The sequence below is a fragment of the Rhinichthys klamathensis genome, unplaced genomic scaffold (genome assembly GCF_029890125.1).
Source record: "Rhinichthys klamathensis goyatoka isolate OS25496 unplaced genomic scaffold, OSU_Roscu_1.1 h1tg000246l_1, whole genome shotgun sequence".
In the NCBI taxonomy this organism is placed as follows: Eukaryota; Metazoa; Chordata; class Actinopteri; order Cypriniformes; family Leuciscidae; genus Rhinichthys; species Rhinichthys klamathensis.
Genome location: NW_026606768.1, coordinates 1,033,678 through 1,058,473, shown reverse-complemented (window position 1 = coordinate 1,058,473; position 24,796 = coordinate 1,033,678). Strand labels below are relative to the sequence as shown.

Here is a 24,796-nt window from a genome sequence, read left to right as displayed (position 1 = left end):
TGAATCTAATTCATTTGGATGTTAAAATATGTTCTCAGATTTCAGCCAAACAATGCTACGCTTACAACAGGAATATATGTGGGAAAATAGAAGAAAATTAATCAAAGTGGAGAGGAGAGAGAACTTTGAAAACTGGCTGCAGCGAGTTTTGGCCATAGTGCTTTTAGTCTGTTCGTTGGAGTGAGAAAAAAAATAAGCGAAATATGGTCACATTTGCTTTTAAACGCAAGTTATTAAATATTTAACATTTAAAAAGAAATCTAATTTAACTGTATAAGCTGTATAATTGTTGAGTAGTCATTCTTTTCGGCACTTTTTCACTCACATACACATGTACAGGTTGTTTTAACTCTTGCCTATATTTTTGTGCATTCCTGGGTGTTCTTGCTTATTAATAAATGTTTACCATTTGATTATTATTCTTGCCTGTGTCGTTACACTAGCAATTATGTATGTGTGATTTTAATTTAAATGAATTTTGGGTTCCGATCCACTATGTTATTTCTCCTATTTACACAGCAGGACTATGTACAAACACAATATTTTATTTCAGCATGCAGAAACACAGAACAGAAATCTAGCAAATATTGACAAAATTGTTTGTTTGGGTGTTGATTTCAATTTTCAACAGCGTTTCTCAGTCTGCAGTAAGCAATACTTACTGATTTGCTGGCACGTACGCAGATAGACCCCAAGTGGTGCTCAAGCACCTGCCCTTTTGGTTTCTTTATGGTCTCTGACTAGTGCACTTTTTATTTTCTTTTTAATTTAAATTTAGCTCATGGCATCGATTCTTAATTAAGTGTGTGCCTGAAAACTGCATTAAGATCTAATTCTGCGAGACCGCACAAGCCCCTGCCCCACCCCAGCTTCTACATCCTTCTTTATAGCCATCATGCGAGTGGAGCAGCACTTGTGACAGCCAGGTAACGATAGTGTTTACTCAAACTAGAGCAAGCCTAGCTATGCAATAGCCCGACATTAAGTTTAACAACAAAAAACGAGTTTGGTGATGGCGTAAAATAGCGTTGTGCTGGGTCGAAAATGCCAACCAAATTAATAAAAATGCCTGCAAAATTCAAGATATGAATTTTTCCTTTGTGAGATTTTGTCTTAAAAGATATATGTTTATATCATATATAGTTGAGTAATATCACACACGCAAAAGTGATGTTTTCCCAAATATCAGCACGGTTGCAAATTTTTATATTTGAATTTTTAAACAACAGTTCAATAAACAATAAGTTGACATTAATTCCACAATTTTAAAATCAGAGTAAATTTTGACTGTTTTTGCACTATTTCACAAAGGAAAATAGTTTTGAATGAAACAAAACACTTGTGTCTCCCTGCAATACAGAGAGGTGTTTCGTTCAAGAATGAATCAGCCAGTTTAAATGAATCAGTGAATGAATGATTCTTTAACTCACATATTAAGACTTGCCGCCACCTACTGGCAGTTTGTATCTAACTTAATTTTTATGTCTTTATTATAGTAATTATGAGAGGGGGGTGGCCTTTTTTCTCAATTGAGCACCTTCCTCCTTTAAATGTCTGTCCATGGCCATGCTGATTTGCATAAATCCTTTAGTACTAAACCAATCAGATATCATGCACATTTGAAGAGAAAGTATTTAGGCAGTAAACATTCGAGTGTGATGAGTGTGAATGTAAAGAGCGCTGCCGCTCTATTTCTGAGCTACATCTGACCTGACTCTGTACATTCACATACAGAGAGAGAGAGAGAGAGAGACAGAGAGAGAGATGGATCTGACCTGACTCCTTCTCACACTAAAAATACAGACGGAAGGAACTGAGCAATCCCAGAGGGCCACACAGAGAGGTGGTGCGTGTGTGTGTGTGTTTGTGTGTGTGTGTGTGTGTGTGTGCGTGCCGTGCGCGTGTGTGTGTAAAGCTCTATAGAGACTAACTCAACTCTCCTCAGGCACACGGGCAGCTCAGGAACACAGCTAGGTTTACTTCAGCTATGCAGAGAACACAGCAGGTTGCCAATAATACAAACATAAATCTTACAAACACAACAAATATTACATTTTCCCCATGCAATAGTGGAGCACAAGGCCAGATGTAATGCAACAAGCATTAAAGCATCAATACAGGAGATAACAACAAAAGCACACACACAAAGAGTCCTGGGAGCATCAGTGTGTTATGAGAGGAGGATAATAGCATGCTGTAATTGTACAGCTCTAATTTGTTGAATGGGATAATCACAGCTTTGGCCTGCTAACATGTGTTTATTTATGAATGTGCCTTAGACAGAGACAGACAGTTCTGTGGGCAACAGCTGCTTTTTGTAAACCCGTGTGTGTTTGCGTGTTCATACAGACATGACGCACAATGACAGAGCGACTTACTGTAATCCATGGCAAGTTGAAAGCGCCACATATGATTTCAGAATATCACGTACTTTCCCATGGTAGTAACAGTGTTCTCCACCCTGCAGGGAGAAACAAACAATAATCAAAAACAGCACATACTGTTAACATGAGCTTTGAATGTGGCTCATCCAATCAGAATTTAGTGAGTCAGAAGAACCATCCCTTTTATAATACTAGATTTTTAGAGGTTTTTAACTGAAGCGCTGCATATTGTGATGCAGCTGTTGAGTAATCAATATATATATATATGCAATAGTGGTGGAGATATTTTTTGGTTACGCTAGTAGGTGGCGACAAGTGACAAGTTTTTATGAGGGAATCACGGACTCATTTTTTGAACCAATAAAGTCATTGGCTGAATCCGAAATCACCCCCTATACCAGTGGTCTCAAACTCGCGGCCCGCGGGCCATTTGCGGCCCGCAGGGTGATATTTTGTGGCCCCCTACTTGACATTAAAGTTTAAATAAATAATTTTTTTTATCCCTTATGGGCTACCATAGATAGTCTCGTGACACGGTGGGTTTGTTGTCAATAGTTGTCATAGACAACCGCGAAGTACAAACATACTGCGCCTGGAAAAAATGAGCGCGTCGCTTCAATTATGAGCGCGCTTGCCGCGCGACTACATTTGAAATAACGAACTTGAGCGCGCAAAATATGTGAGCGCGATATGTGAACGGCCCCTTGGCGAGCTAACACCAATCAGACCACGAGCTACTGGCAGCTCGCGAGCGACGTGTTGGAGAGAGACCCTGCTCTAAAACAATGTGAGAATAATCATTTTGAGCTTGTAATATGTGTCCAACAGGTTCATAAGGAGGTTTGCTTTGATTTGTGCAGTCAGTAATTTGAGACACTATTCATGTGTAGAAAGAATTCAATAAGCTGGGCAGACATGACTGCAAATATTTGTATTTCAAAAGCAATAATTGTTTTTCTAAGTATAATAAAAGGAAATGTGCCTTCCAAAAAAAAAAAAAAACATTCAATATCATTAATGTGTTGTATAAAGAAAATAAAAAGGACATAAGCAAATATAAATATCACAAATATGTGTTATAGACAAAGAAAGTTTGTGAAAATGAACTTCAACTGTCAGAAGGACAGCTCATAAAGAACCAATCATGTACAGAAAGGTATGTTCAAATTCAGAGGAAGAGTTCAGAAGAAACGTTAATAATAAATATTGAGAAGATTGGATCAGTTGTGCTCCTTTTTTGGAATACTTGAATACTATTTTTTTGTGGAATACTTGATGCGGCCCAGCCTGACCCCGACTCTACCTCCAGCGGCCCCCAGTTAAGTTGAGTTTGAGACCCCTGCCCTATACCCTCAAATAGGCCGTTATTTGAGGGGAGAGCCATTTATAGTGGTGTGGTATCCGAAACCATAGTGGACATTATGGAGTGCACTTAATCAATCCCACATTGCACTGCAATAACGAGTGTACAACCGATGTATGGTTTCGGTGATTTCAGATTCAGCCACTGAATCACTCATTAAACTGATATGTTCAGAATTGCTGATTCATTTAAGAAGGAAATGCCACTTTTGCATGTTGCTTGGAGATGTGCAATAGTTCAGCTGTGGCTTTGTTTGGCACTTTTTTCATTGGCAGATCATAAACAGACTAAAGTAATTGGCAAAATTCTGTCTAAAATGTAGGTTACTAAATATTAATGTAATGTATTTTGAACTGAACTGTTGTATGAAAGCAATAACAAAAATAAGGCCAAGAGCATGGATTAAAAAAGGTAAAAATGGTCCATCTTGATTTCATGTTGACATTAAATGTTTAAATTCTGAGTGTGTGGCTCAACATTTATACTGGCTACTTTTGTTTGTACTGAAGCGATCACAAGATTCGTAAGATTATTCCTGAGTGTGTGCGTGTTATTTATGAAATGTTTTTAGTGTAAGTGCTCGACTGCCATTAGGGCTGCAGGTTTTCTCTTCCTGCTTTTTCTCAGAGGACTAAAGCTGCAGCATTTACCAGCAGATCAATTTCATTTCATCCCTTTCTCTTTCTTTCTTTCTGCACTGGACAAGAAGCTTCATACATCTAGGTTTACCCATTCCTCTGCTTCCCTCTTTCCTCCAGCTTATTCTGGAGCATTTCTGCCTCTTTTTTCCCACATGTAGCACTTTCTGTCCTAAAGAGTTCTCAGCTCTGCCTCAGCAGGGCAGTCTCTACCACACACACACACACACACACACTGAAACATTCCTGAAGAGTGCAGTTGTTGTTGAGGAAGCCCCTTTCAGACTAATGACCCAGCATGCATCGGTGGCTAGAAGCACAGAGAGATGGGCTGTGTCCAAAATCTGAAAAATACTGCCTTCTTGTGCAGGATACAGAGGTAGGAAAGGGATCGGGATCTTCTTTTACATGAGAAGATGCCTGAAATTGATTTTTTTCAAATACACTGGTGTTCAAATTCAAGGTCAGAAAGATTTTATTTTATTTTTTTAGAAAGAAATGAATACTTCTATTCAGCAAGGACACGTTAAATCGATCCAAAGTCACAGTAAAGACTAACTACTTCAAATAAATGCTGTTCATTTGAACCTTATATTCATTAAAGAATCCTGAATAAAATGTATTACAGTTTCCACAAAAGTATTAAGACGCAAACTGTTCAGCATATTACAATGATTTCTGAAGGATCATGTGACACCAAAGACTGGAGTAATGATAATAAAAATACAGCTTTTCCATCACAGGAATAAATTACATTTTAAAATGTATTGAAATAGAAAATGTTAAATTGCAAATATATTTCACAATATTACTGTTTTTACTGTTTTTTTTTTTTAATCAAACAAATGCAGCCATGATGAGGATAAGATACTTCTTTCAAAAACATTTAAAAAGTCTTAGCATCTCCAAACTTTTGAATGTTAGTGTGTTTATTACTTGTATTTTTATGCACACTATTATATATAAAAATTATAAGTGCTATTTTCAGGTCAAAGCAATTTTCTCAAGATTGTTGTTTTTCATCTCAGCTTTTACAAAACATACAGTAAATAAACTTTGCACATAGTTTCTCAACTCATTTTATAGACTATCTACTTCCTAATTTATATAGCTACTAAATATATTTCACAATTGTGTAAACATTATCAAAATGCATTTCCTAAAACTTATACATAAAGTCATAGACAAACATTTTGCAATAGTGAGAGTATTAACTTGTTTAATAATACATAATATCTAATTTAATAAATAAATATATGAATAATAATAAATAATATATATATATATATGGTCACACTTTAGATTAAGGTTCAATTCTCACTATTAACTAACTAATAACTACAAATTTTGCTTCAATAAGTTCCTAATTACTGCTTATTAATAGTTAGTAAGGTAGGTATAGGGTAAGTATTTGGGTAGGATTAAGGGATGTAGAATGTGATCATGCAGAATAAGGCATTAATATGTGCTTTATAAGTACTAATAAACAGCCAATATCCTAGTAATATGGATGCTAATAAGCAACTAGTTAATAGTGATAATTTGACCATAAACTAAAGTGTTACTAATATGTGTGTGTGTGTGTGTGATAGCATTTTGTATTGTTTGTATAGTGCTAAATCTGTAGTTAAACTAATAGGTTATTCACTATTGCAGTGGGGAGATGAAGCTAAATATATCTGTGCTTCTGCTCTAGAATTCGTTCACTGCCTCTCTTTTTCTCTCTTCATCCTCTGCCTCTTCATCCATCCCTCGGTTATTCCCTCCTTCCTCACAGAACCCTCCGCTCTATTTTTTCATTCATCCTAGAAACAGCCCTTTTACCCTTACATGCACACTGTGTCGTCGGACTCTACAGCTGGGTTGTGAGCTATGAGGACTTGAATCTCTTCACTGAAGGCTTCTAAACTCAGATCAGTAACTAAAAAAATACATAAAACATGTTGAAGGGGCCATATCAAAGTCCAATCATAGAATATGGGCCTTTTAAGAGTTTCTAAAAAAATAACTGAGAAACCAGACACGTCCACTATGCATAATCTGTCTAAAACACACACCTTGAGACGATGATGTCCAACATGCAGTACATGACCAGGACGCTGAGCGTGATTTCACCGTAGTACAAATACAAGAACAAGTACAACATGTTCCTGGATCAACATCTTTGTTGATCCTGGAACAACATATCAATTAACCAATATGTTAAGTTTAGGCTTACAAGCAGGGTTATGTGCATCTATATCAGTGTTATTCACCTGTCATTTCCCTCTGATTTAAGGAGATTTAGGGGTAGGGATAGGGTTAGGACTACATTTTCAGACAGGAATGTTGTTCCAGGATCATCAAAATATGTTGACCTATAGGAACATGTCTTGGCAAAATCACGGTGACCCAAACAGGACACATATCCCTGCCCCAATCTGCCGCTGGGCTAAAACAAGCAAACACATTCTGCTCTGGTTGTGTTGTGTTTCCCATCTGAACACGCACGTCTCAGTACGCTGACAGAATGAAGCTGAGAGTCCCAGTGTGGCACAAAGAGAGATCTGATCAGACTATATTCACTGTCCCAAAGCGAAACACACAGTCATAGAGGGGAAAAAGAGGGTCATGGCATTTGCATGAATTGTTCAGTAAAATGTTAATTGTAAGTTGAATAAACTGGAAAAGGAAGTGGAAGAACCTCTTGTTTTGTGTTATGAATCTAATTTCCGTGGGAATTTTCCACCAAACATCCACCAATCTTTGCGTTTGAATACCTTTTATTTTGTATAAACCATTTTAAATATATATAGTAACCCTTTATTTTAAGGTGATGTAATTACACGTTACTACATGTACTTACTATAGTAATAACAGTAAATAAAAATTATGCATAATTACAAGTAACTAACCCTAAACCAAACCCTGACCCTAACCATAACTCTATAGTAAGTACATTAACATAGTTAATTAACATCACTCAGTACTTATTTAAGTACAATGTAACATCGTCACCTTCAAATAAAGTTTACCATACATGCTTGTGGGAGCATGCTTTTAAAAACAAAATAGATTTTATACTCACTTTGTTGACAACTGACTTCCCCTCCTCTGATATGTGCCTCTCAATGTAATTTGATGATAGAAGATCACTGAAGAAAAAGAGCAGAAGTACACAGTTGGCAAAAAGTGAAATGTTGTCTGGGTTATTATTAATGGATTCACTCGATTCTGAATTCTAAATATTTTCTGAAATCTTCACAGAAATCATAAAAGAGTACAGAAAAGATTTGATTGCATTTACCAATCAAAATACCAGTGCTTGCAAAGCAGTTTGCAAAAGCTTGACATAAGTTTAGATTTTAGGCTTTGGTTCAGAAACCATCTGCAATGTAAAGGAAGTTATATGGTTAAATAGATGCAAAAGAGAAAAGAGTAATCAGATTTAAGTATGCAAATACTATAATGATGTATTATAAATGGAACATTAAATTAATATAAGAGATACCTTAAATTTCTTAAAGAGGTAGAAAGTTTACAAAAGCCAAAAATGTATATGATGGATGGATGGATGGATGGATGGATGATTTAAATGTATAAACTTTTAAACTTAAAAACTTTTTTTAAAAATTGCAGATTTTGTGGAGAAGAAAAATAGACTGTCTGAGGAATATCAGCACTGTAAATATGATTCATCATCATCATCCTCCCAAACACATCACTTCTGGTGATCCTGGCATCACACATTTAATGATCAGATCAAATCAACACTCATGTCACTCATTTATCCTGCTTATCTAACAGAGAACAGAAATGGAACCGAATCTGGAATGGGATCTGCGTTCCAACACAGAGAGTGAACACAGTTAACCTGAGGAGAGATCCACGGCTTTTTCATTTCATACATCACAACTCACACCAAGTTGTGTTCAAGGACACTTCAGTGTGTGTGGCAAAGCCATGATCAAGAATGAGTTCATAAACTAGGGTTAGAGTTTCACTGGATGTGCACACTTTAGTTTTTTGCAAGCCAAATGATCCAATTGCAATGATCAACAAAAAAAAAACAAAAACGTCAAGGTACCAAAAAAAAAAACAGATCGAGCGCAGGAGGAGAGAAGGGTCAAAGTGTCTCCCAGCAGGAGTTCTGACTGATCAGTAACCATGAGCTCATCAACAGGACAGTCACAGCATGACATCAAACCAGCCTTTAAAGACAGAAACACACATCTTAAACGGCTGTTCACTAAACCAGGTGATTAGCAGGATATTTATGGAGCCGCAGCGCTGTGACATGCGAAACACTAACGACAACAAAAGAAATGTTTGTGTTTACAGACTCATTCTGTGGTAAATGCATAAGAGGGGCAAGACAGAATTCAAAACATGGATACAAGGACTAATAGAGGACAGGATGAAACCAGGGGCTAGAGAGAGAAAGACTGAGCATTGAGAGAGGATCAGAACAGGAGAAGATAAAGAGAGCGTGATAAAGTGGGATGTCAGAGAAAATAAACATTGTGATTGATGATAAGAGCTGCCGTTGCACACACACAAACGCACACCCTCATTTACACATGCACCATCTCAGCCTCCAGTTGCTACAATCTCCAACCCATCACCTCCCCTTATTTGACAATAGTGGGTGAAAATTTGCTGAAAATAATTTTAAACTGTATTTTGCATTTAAATTAAATAAAGTCAAATAAATCATTAAAAACTCCTATTTAAATGACATTATTTCGCTTTATTATTTCACTTTTTCCTTGCATATTTGAGACAAACAGAATGGGACTTTATGTCACTCACAACATTATGTACAAGATGAATCTCTGTCTCTTTGCTAAACTGCCTCTGTCACTGTGATTTTGTTCCTTATATTTTAATTTCGTCGGCTTTATGCAATTCGCCTTTGGCTAAGCCCCACCCCCCTTAGTTACTGTTGCTACGTCCGACAAACAAACTTCATCTGGGCTCTGGTATCAACATGGCTTATGCTGTGACAGCTCTTCCTGCTGACATTTTATCAAACTTTTATAAAGCAGCAAATAAAGTGTCCGATAGAAGTAGGCAAAGGGGGCTGCAATATACGTTCGAAGGCTATATTCACGACATACAGGTGAAACGCAAGGAACAACAAGGCATCCAAATAGAGGCAAAAGCATTAACGTTATACCGGTCACAGTCAAAAAATTAACCACCGCATATTCTACTAATCGAGACGAATGTTGGGACTAACAATATCAAGGAGCAACACTATTCATGCAAAGCTGGGTAGGTCTCTATTCACTTCTATAATCGTTATTACAAAGCAAACGGACTACGCGAGTATAACGTTGTATTTATTAGCAGCGTGTGCTAGAGTCTAGACGACACTTGTCAGGATTTGACTTCGGTTTGGGAAGGGAAAAAAACGGACACCCCCCTCCAACCTCTCTGGGAAACGCGTATCTGTGTTACAAATGCCCCAGGCACAACGTTTAACCATATTTTTGATAAAACTACGACGGTAATAGCCGGCCGAGACCAAAAATATGAGACGCCTGTGTTAAAGTCAATGGAGCGCTGTGAAAAAGTGTCGGACGAACCACTGTGGGAGCTCGTTCTTGGCTGCGCTGTGATTGGTCAATCTACATTCTAGGGTGTGGCTTAGCCAAAGGCGAATTAGTACCGTTTGTCATCACATTAAGTGCAAGATAATAAATAACATAGAAAAATTATTATACAAATTTATTTAACATCCTAAAATGTCTGATAATAAATGTAATACAAAAAATTATATTTATATAATTTCAAAGCCCTCCACCTTCCCCAGCTCCACCTATATAGATCTGCTACGGGTAATTCATGTATGCTTTTTACAGCAGCAACATGTCTTACTTTCTCACAGCAGCGTGTCTGTATTGTATGCATTGTATGTATGTATCTGTATGTATTGGTCCCATAGTTCTGCAGCAGCAACAGCACATATACATACACACACGCATATTTAGTCCTAAGCTTTCTATAATATTGTTTATTAAATTTATTCAAGTTTTTTTTTCTTTATAATATGAAAAAGACAAGAATGACCAAAGAAAATAATAACACTTTTTCTTTAGTATTGTCTGAGAATGCAGGGGACCTTAGTGGGGATCTTAGTCTCAATCCAAAACCCATCATGTGTCTGTATACTGTACCAGGTGTAGATGCAGTGGTGGAAAGCTGCAGTATATAGTACTTTGTGAAATGCAAAGGTAAAGGCTGATAACAGATTTGAGTTTTAATTGCTTTGGGATTTGAATAATTTATAAGGAAAGCCCCACAATTCCCCATCCCACCCCATCCCATTCCATCTTCACACACACACACACACACACACACACACACACACACACACACACACACACACACACACACACACACACACACACACACACACACACCCTGCCCTACAAACATTTTAATATGGCACTGTCACATGACTAGAAAATGGCTCTCATTTCTCATGTAAAGCTTAATGGACTGATTCATTGTATGAGACAGACACCGAGAGGGCGAGACATGCTAATTAAAGAGGGAAACCAGAGGAATAGAAATGAAGGGTTTACAGAATAAAGAACAGATTGTGTGTCAAGTAGCACTGTATTATCTGTGTGTGAGGTGAAAAGGTTCTGTTCCAAAAGCCGAATGAGCTGCTTATCTGAACTGCATTTTAAGACATCATGCCATAATTATGCTGCCATATAATACCTTTAGCCAAATTTTAAGGTAGCATTGCATGTGTTCTTTGGAAAGAAAACAACAGTATGCCAGGATGCAGGAGTCCCATATAAATCTGATATTTGAGAGAAAGGCATTATTTTAGGTTTCTTCCTCAGCAAGGAAACATCAAATTGATCAGAAGTGACAGTAAAGATATTTATGTTACACTTTTTCTTTTTTTTTTTAAAATAAATGCAGTTCTTTTGAAATTTCGATTCATCAGAGAATCAAGGGCGGAAATCAAGCAGCTTAACTGATTTCAGTATTGATATTAATAAATAAAAAAAAGTTCCTTGAGCAGAAAATCAGCACATTAGAATGATTTCTGAAAATGTGCTAAAATAGAAAACAGTTATTTTAAGTTGTAATAATATTTCACTGATTTTACTGTATGAAAAATGCAGCCTTGGTGAGCATACTTCTTTCCAAAACATTAAAAGTCCACATGAAACGGAAGTTGTGATTGTTTTTCCCTATTGTGACGTAAATCCGAGTGAAACTTGAGCTTCTCGAACAAGAAAAAATTTAGGACGGACTTGATTTTGTCCATTGGTCAATAATAATTGCTGGTTGTAGTTTGCTATTGCTGTGATCTCATGTGAGATCAAACTTGTGAACAGTAGGTTTTTCTTTATAAATATACAGGTATATTTGCACACAATAACATTTATGCAAATTTATAAGACAAGTTCATGTTTTTTTTTGTCTCATGCATTTGCACATATGCAGCATCTTTAGAGATTATGGAGTGTGTAAGTCTGGTTCTAGACCCTGGAGACCAGCAGAAGAACATCTCCCCTGAGGACAGGACACCATCTAGCACAGCAAACCCTAATCTCTGATCTAATTAGCACTCAAACGCTGCAGTTCACTTTTCATATGGCTCACTTAAAACAAGTGTAATCAAATGTTTTGTAGACTGCAGTTTCCACCATTTAGATTCCATTAAAATTTGGAGACTTGATCTGATTCATGCTGTGATTTATGTGTTTGAGATTAAGATAGTGACTCGAAATCCCTTTTGAGAAAACACAATGTTCATTAGAGACTCATGCCTGTTCATGTTCACAGACAAAAACAACTACAGTACATCAGACAGAAGTGAATGATATAAGGCATCTGTTTAATAGAAATAAACATCATGTTAAAGTGTGAGAGCATTTGTTAACAAGTGAATGATGTAAGGCATCTGTTTAATAGAAATAAACATCATGTTAAAGTGTGAGAGCATTTGTTAACGTGTGTGTGTGTGTGTGTGTGTGTGTGTGTGTGTGTGTGTGTGTGTGTGTGTGTGTGTGTGTGTGTGTGTGTGTGTGTGTGTGTTCGGAAAAGCTGAAGTCAGTAGGCCTATTATAAAATGTGTGCTGAGCTCTTTTAAACTTGCAGCACTGCTCGTGTTCCCAAAGAGACAAAACTGCAGCCTAAGCAAACAAGAGACCTGCGAACATCCAGCCTTATCCACACACACATTTACAGTTATAACAAATGATCACTACAATTAAATGAAATTTGCTCTGGAAGAATCAGCTAAATGTAACCATAAAACATGGACGAACTCGCGGACACAGGAAAGGTCTTTGCAATGTAAGAAAGATTTGGTGTATTTCAAAGAGAGACCCTTCCCCCCATAACATTTCTGAGGGGAGCAGGTGCAGTTGTTCTCATTGTTAACGTGTGTGTGTTTCACCAGCCCCTCCCACTGAGCTTGTTATCAAATATGTTCATTATTTACACTGGTTTTCCTTCACAAACAAATAAAAAAGATTTCTAGCAGATTAAATATTTTTGCATAAACAGAACTGTTTGTTCTTGAAAAGTTTTTTTTTTTTTTTCGGGATTCTTTGATGAATAGAAAGTCCAAAAAAACAACATTCATTTAAAATAGAAATCTTTTAATTATTTGTAACAATGTAAATGTCTTTGCTGTCAATATCAATTAATTTATTGCATCCTTGCTACATAAAAGTATTCATTTATTTTTAAAAAGTTACACTGACCCCAAACTTTTGAACGGTAGTATATACACTCACCAGCCACTTGTTTAATTGCTCGTTAATGCAAATATCTAATCACTAGGAGTGCAAATCAGACAGTTCATCACGATACGATATGATATCGATTCTCTCAGCCAACGATACGATATTTGCAGATACCTCAAAAAAATTCTGCGATACGATTCGATTCAGGGCTATATTGATTGATTTATCGATATTTTGATATTATGTGCCAAGTTTACACAACCAGTTACATTTTTATTAATTCACAAATGCAACCAAAATATATAACATTAACTTTTTATTAAACTCTTTGAAAATTGCACACCCGGCCTCTCCCAATTAGGACATTTACAACAGAAGAGTCCATTTTGCAAAAACAGATTTAACTCCGTTCTTGTTCATTTTCATGAATCACGTTTTTTTTGTGTGCATTCCAAGTAACATCAATCAAACAGCAGCTGGGTTGTTTTAAATAAGTAATAATAACTTTTAAAAAACACAGGTAACTCACAAAATTAAAGTTCATTGAAAGTATCTTTTTTATATATATATATTAAAAGTTAGTTTTTTGGCAAAAGCAGATTTCATGTTTCAGAGTTAAACAAAACCAAGTAATTTCTATGATAGCCTATATAATAAAACACTTGGTTAATATTTGTAACGTTAATCTCCGCAGCTGACATAGACGCCTGAAAAACTTTGTTGTTGTGATTAACGTACACGTAATACAGGGAGCTTTAGCGTGCTGCTTTAGCAAGGTTGCGTGAAAAAGTTTCAGCTTTTAGATATCACGGGTTCATCAAGTTCGTTGAAATGATCCATCCTCGATCACTTTTAGTCAGCTTTGACGCTTCTGCTGTAAAACATGAACTCGCGATGCCTTGACAGTGTACAATACCGGCTTTTGTGACTAAACGTGTTTAGGGTTCAGTCAATCTTGTCAGGCGTTTATTTTAGATGAGGAGATTAAGGTAACAAAGACACACCGGCAGACAGTATGATGAGTAAACAAAAATGTGCGCTTTGGCAGAAATGCGTAGATGGACGTTACGTGAGGATGTGGAGAGTGTCAAAATAAAGGTACCTTATATCGATATTTTACGTGTGGCATCCATGTATCGTATCGTTAGACGTTTGATCGATGCATTGATCCATGTTGATGTATTGTTACACCCCTACTACTCAATGCATTTAGGTACAATTGTGGCATGGTTGTTGGTGCCACACGGGCTGGTCTGAGTATTTCAGAAACTGCTGATCTACTGGGATTTTCACGCATAACCATCTTTATGGTTTACAGAGAATGGTACTTAAAAAAAGAAAAAGGGAGCGCCAGTTCTGTGGGTGAAATGCCTTGTTGATGCCAGAGGTCAGAGGTGAATGCCAGACTGGTTCAGCTGATAGAAAGGCAACAGTACCTCAAATAATCACTCGTTACAACCGAGGTCTGCAGAAGAGCATCTCTGAACACACAACATGTCGAACCTTGAAGCAGAAGAGCATCTCTGAACACTCAACATGTCGAACCTTGAAGCAGAAGAGCATCTCTGAACACACAACATGTCGAACCTTGAAGCAGAAGAGCATCTCTGAACACACAACATGTCGAACCTTGAAGCAGAAGAGCATCTATGAACACACAACATGTTGAACCTTGAAGCAGAAGAGCATCTCTGAACACACAACATGTCGAACCTTGAAGCAGAAGAGCATCTCTGAACACACAACATGTCGAACCTTGAAGCAGAAGAGCATCTCTGAACACACAACATGTCGAACCTTGAAGCAGAAGAGCATCTCTGAACACACAACATGTCGAACCTTGAAGCAGAAGAGCATCTATGAACACACAACATGTTGAACCTTGAAGCAGAAGAGCATCTCTAAACACACAACATGTCGAACCTTGAAGCAGAAGAGCATCTCTAAACACACAACATGTCGAACCTTGAAGCAGAAGAGCATCTATGAACACACAACATGTTGAACCTTGAAGCAGAAGAGCATCTCTAAACACACAACATGTTGAACCTTGAAGCAGAAGAGCATCTATGAACACATGTCAAACCTTGAAGCAGAAGAGCATCTCTGAACACACAACATGTCAAACCTTGAAGCAGAAGAGCATCTCTGAACACACAACATGTCAAACCTTGAAGCAGAAGAGCTACAGCAGCAGAAGACACACACTGGTGCCACTCCTGTCAGAAAGTGAAGCAATTCACACAGGCTCATCAAAATCAGACAATAAGATTGGAAAAAACATTGTCTGGTCTGATAAGTCTTGATTCATGCAGCAAAATTCAGATGGTAGAGTCAGAATTTGGTGTAAACAACATGAAAGCATGATGGATCTATCCTGCTTTCATCAACAGTTCAGGCTGCTGGTGGTGTAATGGTGTCTGGGATACTTTCTTACTGGGCCTATTGTACCAACTGAGCGTCGTTTAAACACCACAGCCTACCTGAGTATTGTTGCTGACCATGTCCATCGCTTTATGACCACAGTGGACCCGTCTTCTGATGACTACTTCCAGCAGGATAACACGCCATGTCACAAAGCTTAAATCATCTCAAACTGGTTTCTTGAACATGACAATGAGTTCTCTAAACTAAAATGGCCTCCACAGTCACCAGATCTCAATTCAATAGAGCAGCTTTGGGATGTGGTGGTGATAAATTACAGACATAACTTCTCAGACAGGGTTTAACACATTGACAGTTCAACAGATACTGTTAGCACATTAAAAACCCTTTCTGAAAAGTTGCATCTCTAAATTCATCCCCTTAACTTTTATCATGAAAAATATTAAAGCTAAAAAATAAACTGAAACGGCACCAGAAAGATCACCAAAAACAAACATGCCACAACATGTTACAGCAGAACAAACCAGTTTAGCCTCATTAAATGATCAAATGATGCATCTCCACCATTTAGAGAAAAGGGGAAAGAGAGATAGGCTATGTAATGTGAGTTTACCAGTATGTTTATGATGGACAGGTAAAGTCCAACATCTCAAACATGCTTCTGAAAATGTCTTGTGCCACTATATGTGTGAAATATATAAGCAAGAGCCGTTCTGAGACTCAGACGCCAGCTGTTTTTCTCTCTGATCTCTCTCCTCCATCACACACCCACACAGACTCAAGGGTGCATGAAAAATGCTGGTTGGTCGGACTTTCACTCTCCCTCCATCCAACAACTTATTCACTTTCTCTCTCTCTTTCTGCCTCTTTCTCATGTTCTGTCTATCTTTCTTCTACTACGCAGTTTCCTGAAAAGATGGTAAAATGGAGCTATAAAAATGATATACTATATAAAATCAAGCCTAATGATAACATACCAGATCAAGACAGTGCAAGCATTTGCGAGTGAACCTCAGATGAGGATAATTCAAAGACATTACATCATTGTGGCAGAAGATATTAGAAAAAGTGGCTTTATAAGTCAATATATTGTTTGTTTTATTTACATCTGATTTCTTTTGTAAATCTAATTCAGCTTTCAGTGCTTACATGTGCATTTATTAAACTGTGACACATTAACGTTACAGTTTTTTAGGTTCCAAGTGCTCCTAAACAAAAATATAAGTGTAGAGCCTTGTCATCAATATCTATTTTTGTTATAAAGCTAATTATTTTCACTACAAACTAAACCAGCCTTACAAGGTTGGGAAACAAGAACCGGTTCTATTTTAGATAATGTGTAAAAGACTAAGCACACCAAAATAAAACAAAGACAATAAAGAGACATCTCACACATGCACACACACACACGTCACAAAACCCTCAGGTGCAACTGTCATCTGAAATTAAACCAATGAGAGTGTCTGGATGTGTGTATTTGGACTCTTTTTATGCATGCTGGACAAAGTTGACATGATGATGAATAATGGCAATCCATGAAGTGTTCCTTCGAGGTGTGTGTGTATCTCTAAAAGAAAGCACTGTGTTTGAACTTGATTTATAATTGCAAGCACATGGAAATACACTGCCTGGCCCAAAAAAAAAAACGTCACTGTTTGGATTTAAACAGGCAAATGCTTAAGAGTCTATTATTTGATCATCATTGCAGTGATTATTATGTTTCTAGCATGTTATATGTTTGGCAACAGTTCTACTAACCCTAATTGATGGAGTGTGTAGGAAGACGTATCATGGCCATATTCCACGATGAAAATGTCAAGATTCATCAGGCTCAAATTATGAAAGAATGGTTGGGAGGAGCATGAAGAATAATTTTCACACATGAATTGGCACATCTGAGTCCAGACCTTAAATTCATTGAGAGTCTTTGGGGTGTGCTGGAGGAGACTTTACAGAGTGCTGGACTCTTGCATTGGCAATACAAGATCTTGACCAAAAATGTATGCACCTCTTGATGGAAATAAATGCTGTGATGTTATTTCCATCAAGAGGTGCATCAATATATGGTCAAGATCTTTGCATTTGCCTATTTAAATCCAAACAGCAACCTTTTTTTTTTTGGCTGGGCAGTGTATATTCACACAAAACAACAGTAACATTACTATAAACTGCCCAACAAAACAAACAATCCATATACAGCGCACTCAACAGGAATCAGACTGATACAGGATAGGTTTGACACACACGCACCAGTGTCTCAGCAGACGTGTCCTGTCACAGGTTTGATCTGATGAGACGTCACGTCACGTGTGTGCTGACTGGGTCAAACACAAGCTCATAGTAGCAGATGGCAGATGACACAGGGATTCTTATTCAGTGTTTTGCTGAATCAGACCCTGCCTGGAGACTGCGGGTGTCATTCACAGAAGATTTTTGATTTGACCAGATTCATGCAAAAAAATTAAATGTAGCCTGCATTATACATTATTCTTTATATAATGAGTCTCACATAAGAGACATTCAAGAATTTTTGCATTTGAGAGTGTGAGAGATAGATATGATGTGTCTTGGATTTAAATGGGTACGGTTAGTAACTAGTTAGTTTACTTTTATATATTAATTAATATGTATATACTCACATATGCACCTCTATGTATATCCCCCCCCCCCCCCCCGCCCCCCCCCCCCCCCCCCAAATATTATAATAATTTAAAATAACTGTTTTCATTTTAACGTCATTTATTCATGTGATCTCAAAGCTGAATTTTCAGCATCATTGCTTCAGTCACATGATCCTTCAGAAATCATTCTAATATGCTGATTTGCTGCTCAAGAAACATTTCTTATTATTATAAATGTTGAAAACAGGAAACTGTAATCAATTTTTTTAAAGTAAAAAGCTCCAACAAAGTTAAAAAATAACATGGAACAGAAATATTTTTGTAACATTATAAATGTATTTACTATCACTTTAGAATAGTTTAATATGTAAATCATTTAATTAATAATACATATTCAAGACACATTCTTTGACAACAAGAGCTAATGTTTCATGGAAATTTTGCTTTGGTAAATTAAATTTATTTTGTTTTAAGGAGGTTTAGATGAGGGTACTGGAAAACTAGACAATTATGGGATTTACCATACATTTATCAGAGATCTGATATAATATGCATGATTTATCTGCAGTGATTCAAAGTTTGATTCAAAGGTGAGCTTGTGATTGTTTGTTATCTGTTCAGAGTTGCAGCTGTCTGTTCCCACCCCCAGCATCAACCATATCTGACTGATTTTAATGTTTCCTTTCTGCCACATGGTCCGTTGTCACGACGACACAGCGTGATTGAAAAGCAGAAAACCCATTTGCTCCAACGGCTTTAATCAAACACACTCATTCATTATTCAGAGTGTGTGAGAGGGTGCAGGGGGCAAGCCAGTTTGTGTTGTTGGGGGGGGGGGGGGGGGGTACGCAATAAGTACCCAATAAAACAATACAAGCAAAACAAGCCTTTTTGTTGTGAAACATGATACAAATATGTCACTCAGATGAGTTGAGATTGCTAACTAAAGTTGATGAACAATGATCACATAGCAAAGAAAAACTTTTAGGAAAGTAGGTCTCAGCTGGAGGCCGGAGAAAAGCCAAATGCACACAAACACACACACAAGCAAGTTAAGAAAATCCCAAACCTTTAGAAATTCACACGGAGAGGTGAGAGAATGAGAATGAAAGAATGAATTGGTTTCCTTGGTGGAAACTGAGAAAGTAATCTGGACGCAAGTCAGTGAGGATGGATCCAAGTGCCAGCTCTCCATGGGTGTAGAAGAGCAAACGGAACAACACAACACACACTTTTGTGTTTCTCTCAGCTATATCACAGCACTATTTCAGAGGGACAGAGGCAATCAAATCAATCCAGTCAGAACCCATTAAAGCAGAACATATATTGTACTGAACAAGACCAGCCACATGCTGACAGAGAGAGAGAGAGAGAGAGAGAGAGAGAGGAGAGAGAGAGAGAGAGAGAGAGAGAGAGAGAGAGAGCATTGACTGATATAATAACCTGAATCAATGGCTCTAATCCAACACCTAGTGAGCAGCCTACGCAGGACAAGATTTTAAGGTATCAGAGGTGCGCTCCTGACGCGACGGCTGTTCAGAAGAGTAGGCAGCGCAATTATGCTGCCTTCTTAGAAAACTTCTGGCCCAAATTCTGAACCGGCATTGCATGTAGACTTTGTGGAGATTGCAATCCCATAATGTACTGCGACCACTTGTGAAAAGATGGAGGACGAAGTTTAAATTATTATTACATATTCAATCAATCTAAAAATTGTTTACCCCTTATTTTTGTGTGTTCTGTGTATTTTTAATTTAGTGTTAACTTTGCAATATGTGACACAAAGAGTTGTTGCCCATGTAGAGTGCTCGAAAAGACTTTGTCTCCAAAACACACCTCAATGTCTATTTATGCATTTGCAAAATCATCAGTGTTAGATTTGGGTGATTGAGGAGGTAGAAACATGGTTCGAATAATCTGTCGGGTCTTCACTTAAGCTGGACATAATATAAATGGGAAAGAATGCCCTAAAGGCCTAAACGTCCTTTAATATTTAAAAGCAGCAGTATTGCATCACACTCAAATACAGTGACTCTTTACAGAGGTAGAACCTGTGTTATTTTAGTATCATTGATATATATTTTTAAAGTCAACATGAAATCACAGCTACTAGAAGACATACAGGTTGCTCACGTGACAGGCTCAGTTTGACCTTGCGCAGTACACCTGGCTATCAGCTTTTAACAGGCTTCAATTTTCTCAGTTGAAATCAATGGGGTCGCTGTGTCCATTTCTTTTAGTGTCTATGGTAGAACTACATTCGAATTCCAACAGCACAACACAAACACACTCCATTGACAAAGGGCTTGACAGAAACACATAGGGAGTCCCATCTTAAAGCCAGATTTTCTCTTCACCAAGATGTTTTAGGAGAAAAACACAGACACTGAGGGAGAACACTGAAATATTCATGATGCATTATTATAATGAGATCAAATCTGCTGACTGTTGACTGTCTGGCACCAGTTTAAAGTACAACGGCCGTTGTGGTTGTAACAGTAAGAGTTAATGGATTGAATATGATGAATATGAAAGAAATTAGGTTATGACTGTGATTTTGGTGCAGACTCATAGGAGTTATTTACACAATGAGCATCTGTACAAGACAATAAGAAACTTAAAAATAAAGCAATTGAAGGTCAGTTTTGTAAATGAGCACTCCACAGTAAAATCAGCCTTAATAAATCACCTTCTAAAGATTAAATACTGATTACAGCAACAGGGTGAATCTCACAAAACTCATTAAGAACACGCCAGGTCATATTTCAGCCCAAAATCGGCAAAAAGAAATAAGAAATAGTTTTAGGACGATAAATATTTTTGCACTGTGACATTTTTATAACTTAGATTTCATAATTCAAAATGTATTATTTATGATTTATAAAGAATTCCCACATAATTCGTATTACCATAACAAAAAAAGAAAAATAATAATAAAAAATGTGGTTAGTATAATGCAAAAAAGGATTGACTATTCAAATTATAGTATTTATTCATCATGGCAATATGTGCTGTACTACTGCCTTTAATTTATGTTGATTTAAATGCAAAAATCATTGATATTACAGCAATGGGTAATCTACTGTGAATCACAAATGAGAATATTGGAAATTGCTAAATGAAAACTCATTATGGTAATGAGGATTTGGGCTCAATGGTACACTATAAATAACGTAAACATGCAAAAACAACAACAACAACAAAAATTATGGTCTTAAAACAGGCTTAATTTTATTTATATAAAATATTTTCTTGTTTATTTTCAGGGTGGAATGTGACCTGGGCGTATTTTTACAAGACAGCATGTAGTTCAGTGCATTAGGGCATTACGGCTTCAAATCCAAAACAATCTCAAAATGCCAAAACAGCCTCTACAGGACCGTAAATTAGAACAAGAACCTGTGCAAATAGTGATGTTTATCAGTATTAAGACAACGTGTATTATAGGGATCCTGGCAAAGAGAGAGAGAGAGAGAGAGAGAGAGAGAGAGAGAGAGAGAGAGAGAGATAGAAGAGAGAGAGAGAGAGAGAGAGAGAGAGAGAGAGAGAGAGAGAGAGAGAGAGAGAGAGAGAGAGAGAGAGAGAGAGAGAGAGGCGGATGCCATGATCGATAGAGTGGTCAGGTCTTTCACATTCCTTCAGCATAAATCAACAGCCATTATGATCATGCAGTCCATCAGAAGCAACATAAAACCCTTTGCAAATAGATCTGATGGGTATTTGTCATACCTCACACACTTCAGTAACACACACACTGCATTTTTGCAGTGCATTTCCGAACTCAACAGCCTGGAAGCAGATACTCACTGGTTTAGTTCCACGTCTAAAACAAAGGTCTGTCCGAAGGCCTCAACCTGGAAGCTAGCCTGAGCCACGTGGTTCTGTAAAAGAGACAAAACAAGATGAGATATGGTCATTTTCATATATCAGGGTGCAACATACAGTATATGCTGTATTAATAAAAACCACAAAATTAGGAACATATTTGGTGTTTTGGGAGAGAAAAGAAAAATTAGATGCACTAATTAGATGCAGTCTTCAGTGTCACATGATTCTTCAGCAATCATTCTTATATGATGATTTGCTCCTCAAGAAACATTTCTTTCAGTATTCTTTGACAAATGTTGAATAAATGATGTTCTTTTGAACATTCTATTTAAAGAATTAGAAATCTTTTGTAACATTATAAATGTCTTTACTATCACTTTTTGATCAATTTAATGCACCCTTGCTGAATAAATGTATAATTTTTATTTAAAAAAGTCTCAAGGTGCCACACAAGAGCTGATGCAATAAAAAGGGTCAAATTAGAACATATTCAGTGTTTAGGGAGAGAAAAGTAAAATTAGATGCGCTAATTGTTTTTTTTTTATTCATCATCCACACTTTGATGTGCAGGACTGGTGGCTGTGTGGGTGTGTGTGTGTGTGTTCGCTGATGGTTAATTCACTGCCTGCTTGGGGCCCATATGGCCAGGGCCGTATAACACCCCCTCAGGGGAAAGAGAAGCATTTTGGTTGTGGCGCATTGTTCTCGCATCTCATGAGTGGGTGTGTGAGAGAGAGAGAGAGAGAGAGAGAGAGAGAGAGAGAGAGAGAGAGAGAGAGAGAGAGAGAGAGAGAGAGAGAGAGAGAGAGAGAGAGAGAGGGCAGAAGGGGCAGAAATAGAAGCATATGAGAGAGGTGAGGGGAGTCTAACACCCCCAAGGGAACACACCTCTCCCTAAACCAGCAAAGCATAGTTATCAATATAAATGGAAGGAGAACGAAGGATTGGAAGAAATACGGAGGGGGGAGATCCTCAACACTTCACCCATCAGTGACCTTCTGAATGAAGCGACCCTCCCCGAGACACACCCACATACTGCCCCTTGATTGAGTGTGGATTTGTGTGTTTCACGTCTAAACAAAATGCACAATAACACTCTCATCCCTTGTTTCTTTAAAACCAAATCTAATAAAGAGATTCAGAGTGTTTTCTAGAAACTGTGTAAGATGAGAGGGCTGCAGCTTTCTGTCCATTATGTCAGTGGCATCATCGATCGCCGTTTCATCATATTATCGCTCTAAAACAGCTTGACTCGATTTTTTTTCTGATCTGCATTGTGTGTTAAATAAAGAAGATCTAAAATTAGCAAGCTAAAAGATTCTCTGTTTTGTTTTCAGACATCAGCAAATATCTATAAATAAAACTGTCAATCTTCAAAAAGATCCGATTGTTAGTCAAGCGTGGAGCTAAAAACAGACCTGAGCATAGTTAAAGGTGTGATATGAAAAAATATATTTCATTGGCACATGCTTCGAATCTAATCTCTAATGTGGCATCATATAACACCACAATGATTAAATCAATGCATTGGCATGATGAAAGAGCTTTTACTTGAATTATACAGAGCTCAGCTGCACATGTCAGACAAAGGGTTAAGCCCACACGTGCACGCACAACCCGAAGCACATGTACAGATATTCTAACCAGTCAAAGAGACTCGTTACAGTAACGTGGCCACGAGCGAATGCATGTCTGTGCCTCTGAGAATTATTCAGTCACGCAAAGTATAAACAACAAAGTAGCTACCTGAGCAGTCGGGATGGACAAAAATGCTAAGATATTTTACAGAGGTTTCACTCCCAAACACATACAGTATACTAGGCCTTATATTATGTAAACACAAACTTTTATATTAGATGCGATTGATCGCGATTAATTAATTTGACAGCACTAATATCCATTTCTAAATGTGTAGCGTTACTTTAAAACATTAAATAGCTAATTAATATGACTTGATGTGATATCAGTTCACTCTCAGAGTCTTATTCACTATCTTTCAGGCCACCCAAAGCAAGAACAAAAGAAATAGCAAGTCCATAAACCTCTTATAGCATTACACGCTCAACTGATAAACCAAATACAAAGTACATTTGGGAGTTTATTGTTTTCCTTTTATCATCATGGCCCAGGTTTTGAGTCCCTGATGAAGTGTTTTGCTGAATAATAAGTGGAGTTATATCAGTAATCAGTTTCTGACATTTCTGTGCTATATAATAATGTAAAAAAGAATAATGCACTATTTATTTAGACTGATAATAATGCTCCAACACAGGAGCTGATCATTTGTTCTTTCTGTGTCCTTTGTGTTTCCAAAGCTGTGATGCCACAAGATGCCTCAGGAGGCCTAAGCATCAGCATCTTCCGGAGAAATGTGTTGTTTAGGTTCATTAGATCACCCTTTAAATGACTGGAATTAACTGTGCAGGGCTCTCAGACCACCCAGAGTCAGACTACAAGACTCAGAAAGAGAGTAAAAGAGAAAAACATACACATCATTTGAAGAGCAGCGCGTCTCCAATGGCAACGGGAGGAGAGAGCATCCCTATATGACACACAGATGACATGCTAACATGAAATGAAACAATACACACCTGTTTACTGTCAGAGTTCATTCGGACTCGTGTGTTCAGAACATCATGAGGCGTCTGAGTGTCTTCGTCTATTCGGTACATCAACCGAACCGGTACCGTGCTCTCCTTCCCGAGGAACCTGGCGTCATCACGCCGAGCCCTTGTCTTTACCAAGGCGTCTCCTACAATAATAAAAACACAGTAGCCTATTTTTAACAATTACACATTTTCATTCTGAGTTACACGTATGAAACTTGAAATAATAGTCAAGATAAATAATGATAAATCACGCCTCAGGGTCA

At 37.5% G+C, this 24,796-nt stretch overlaps 1 protein-coding gene across 4 annotated transcripts in view; it reads right to left on the bottom strand.

The window, feature by feature from the left end:
- adam22 (ADAM metallopeptidase domain 22) overlaps positions 1-24,796 on the bottom strand; it is a 61,389-nt gene that overhangs the window by 35,936 nt on the left and 657 nt on the right. For all 4 annotated transcript variants that reach the window (XM_056266168.1, XM_056266165.1, XM_056266167.1 and 1 more), the window contains exons 2-5: positions 24,516-24,676; positions 21,904-21,977; positions 7,453-7,519; positions 2,379-2,461 (exon numbers count right to left, since the gene is read on the bottom strand). In XM_056266168.1, the coding sequence (XP_056122143.1) occupies positions 2,379-2,461; positions 7,453-7,519; positions 21,904-21,977; positions 24,516-24,676 (385 nt within the window). The remainder of the gene's footprint in view (positions 1-2,378; positions 2,462-7,452; positions 7,520-21,903; positions 21,978-24,515; positions 24,677-24,796) is intronic.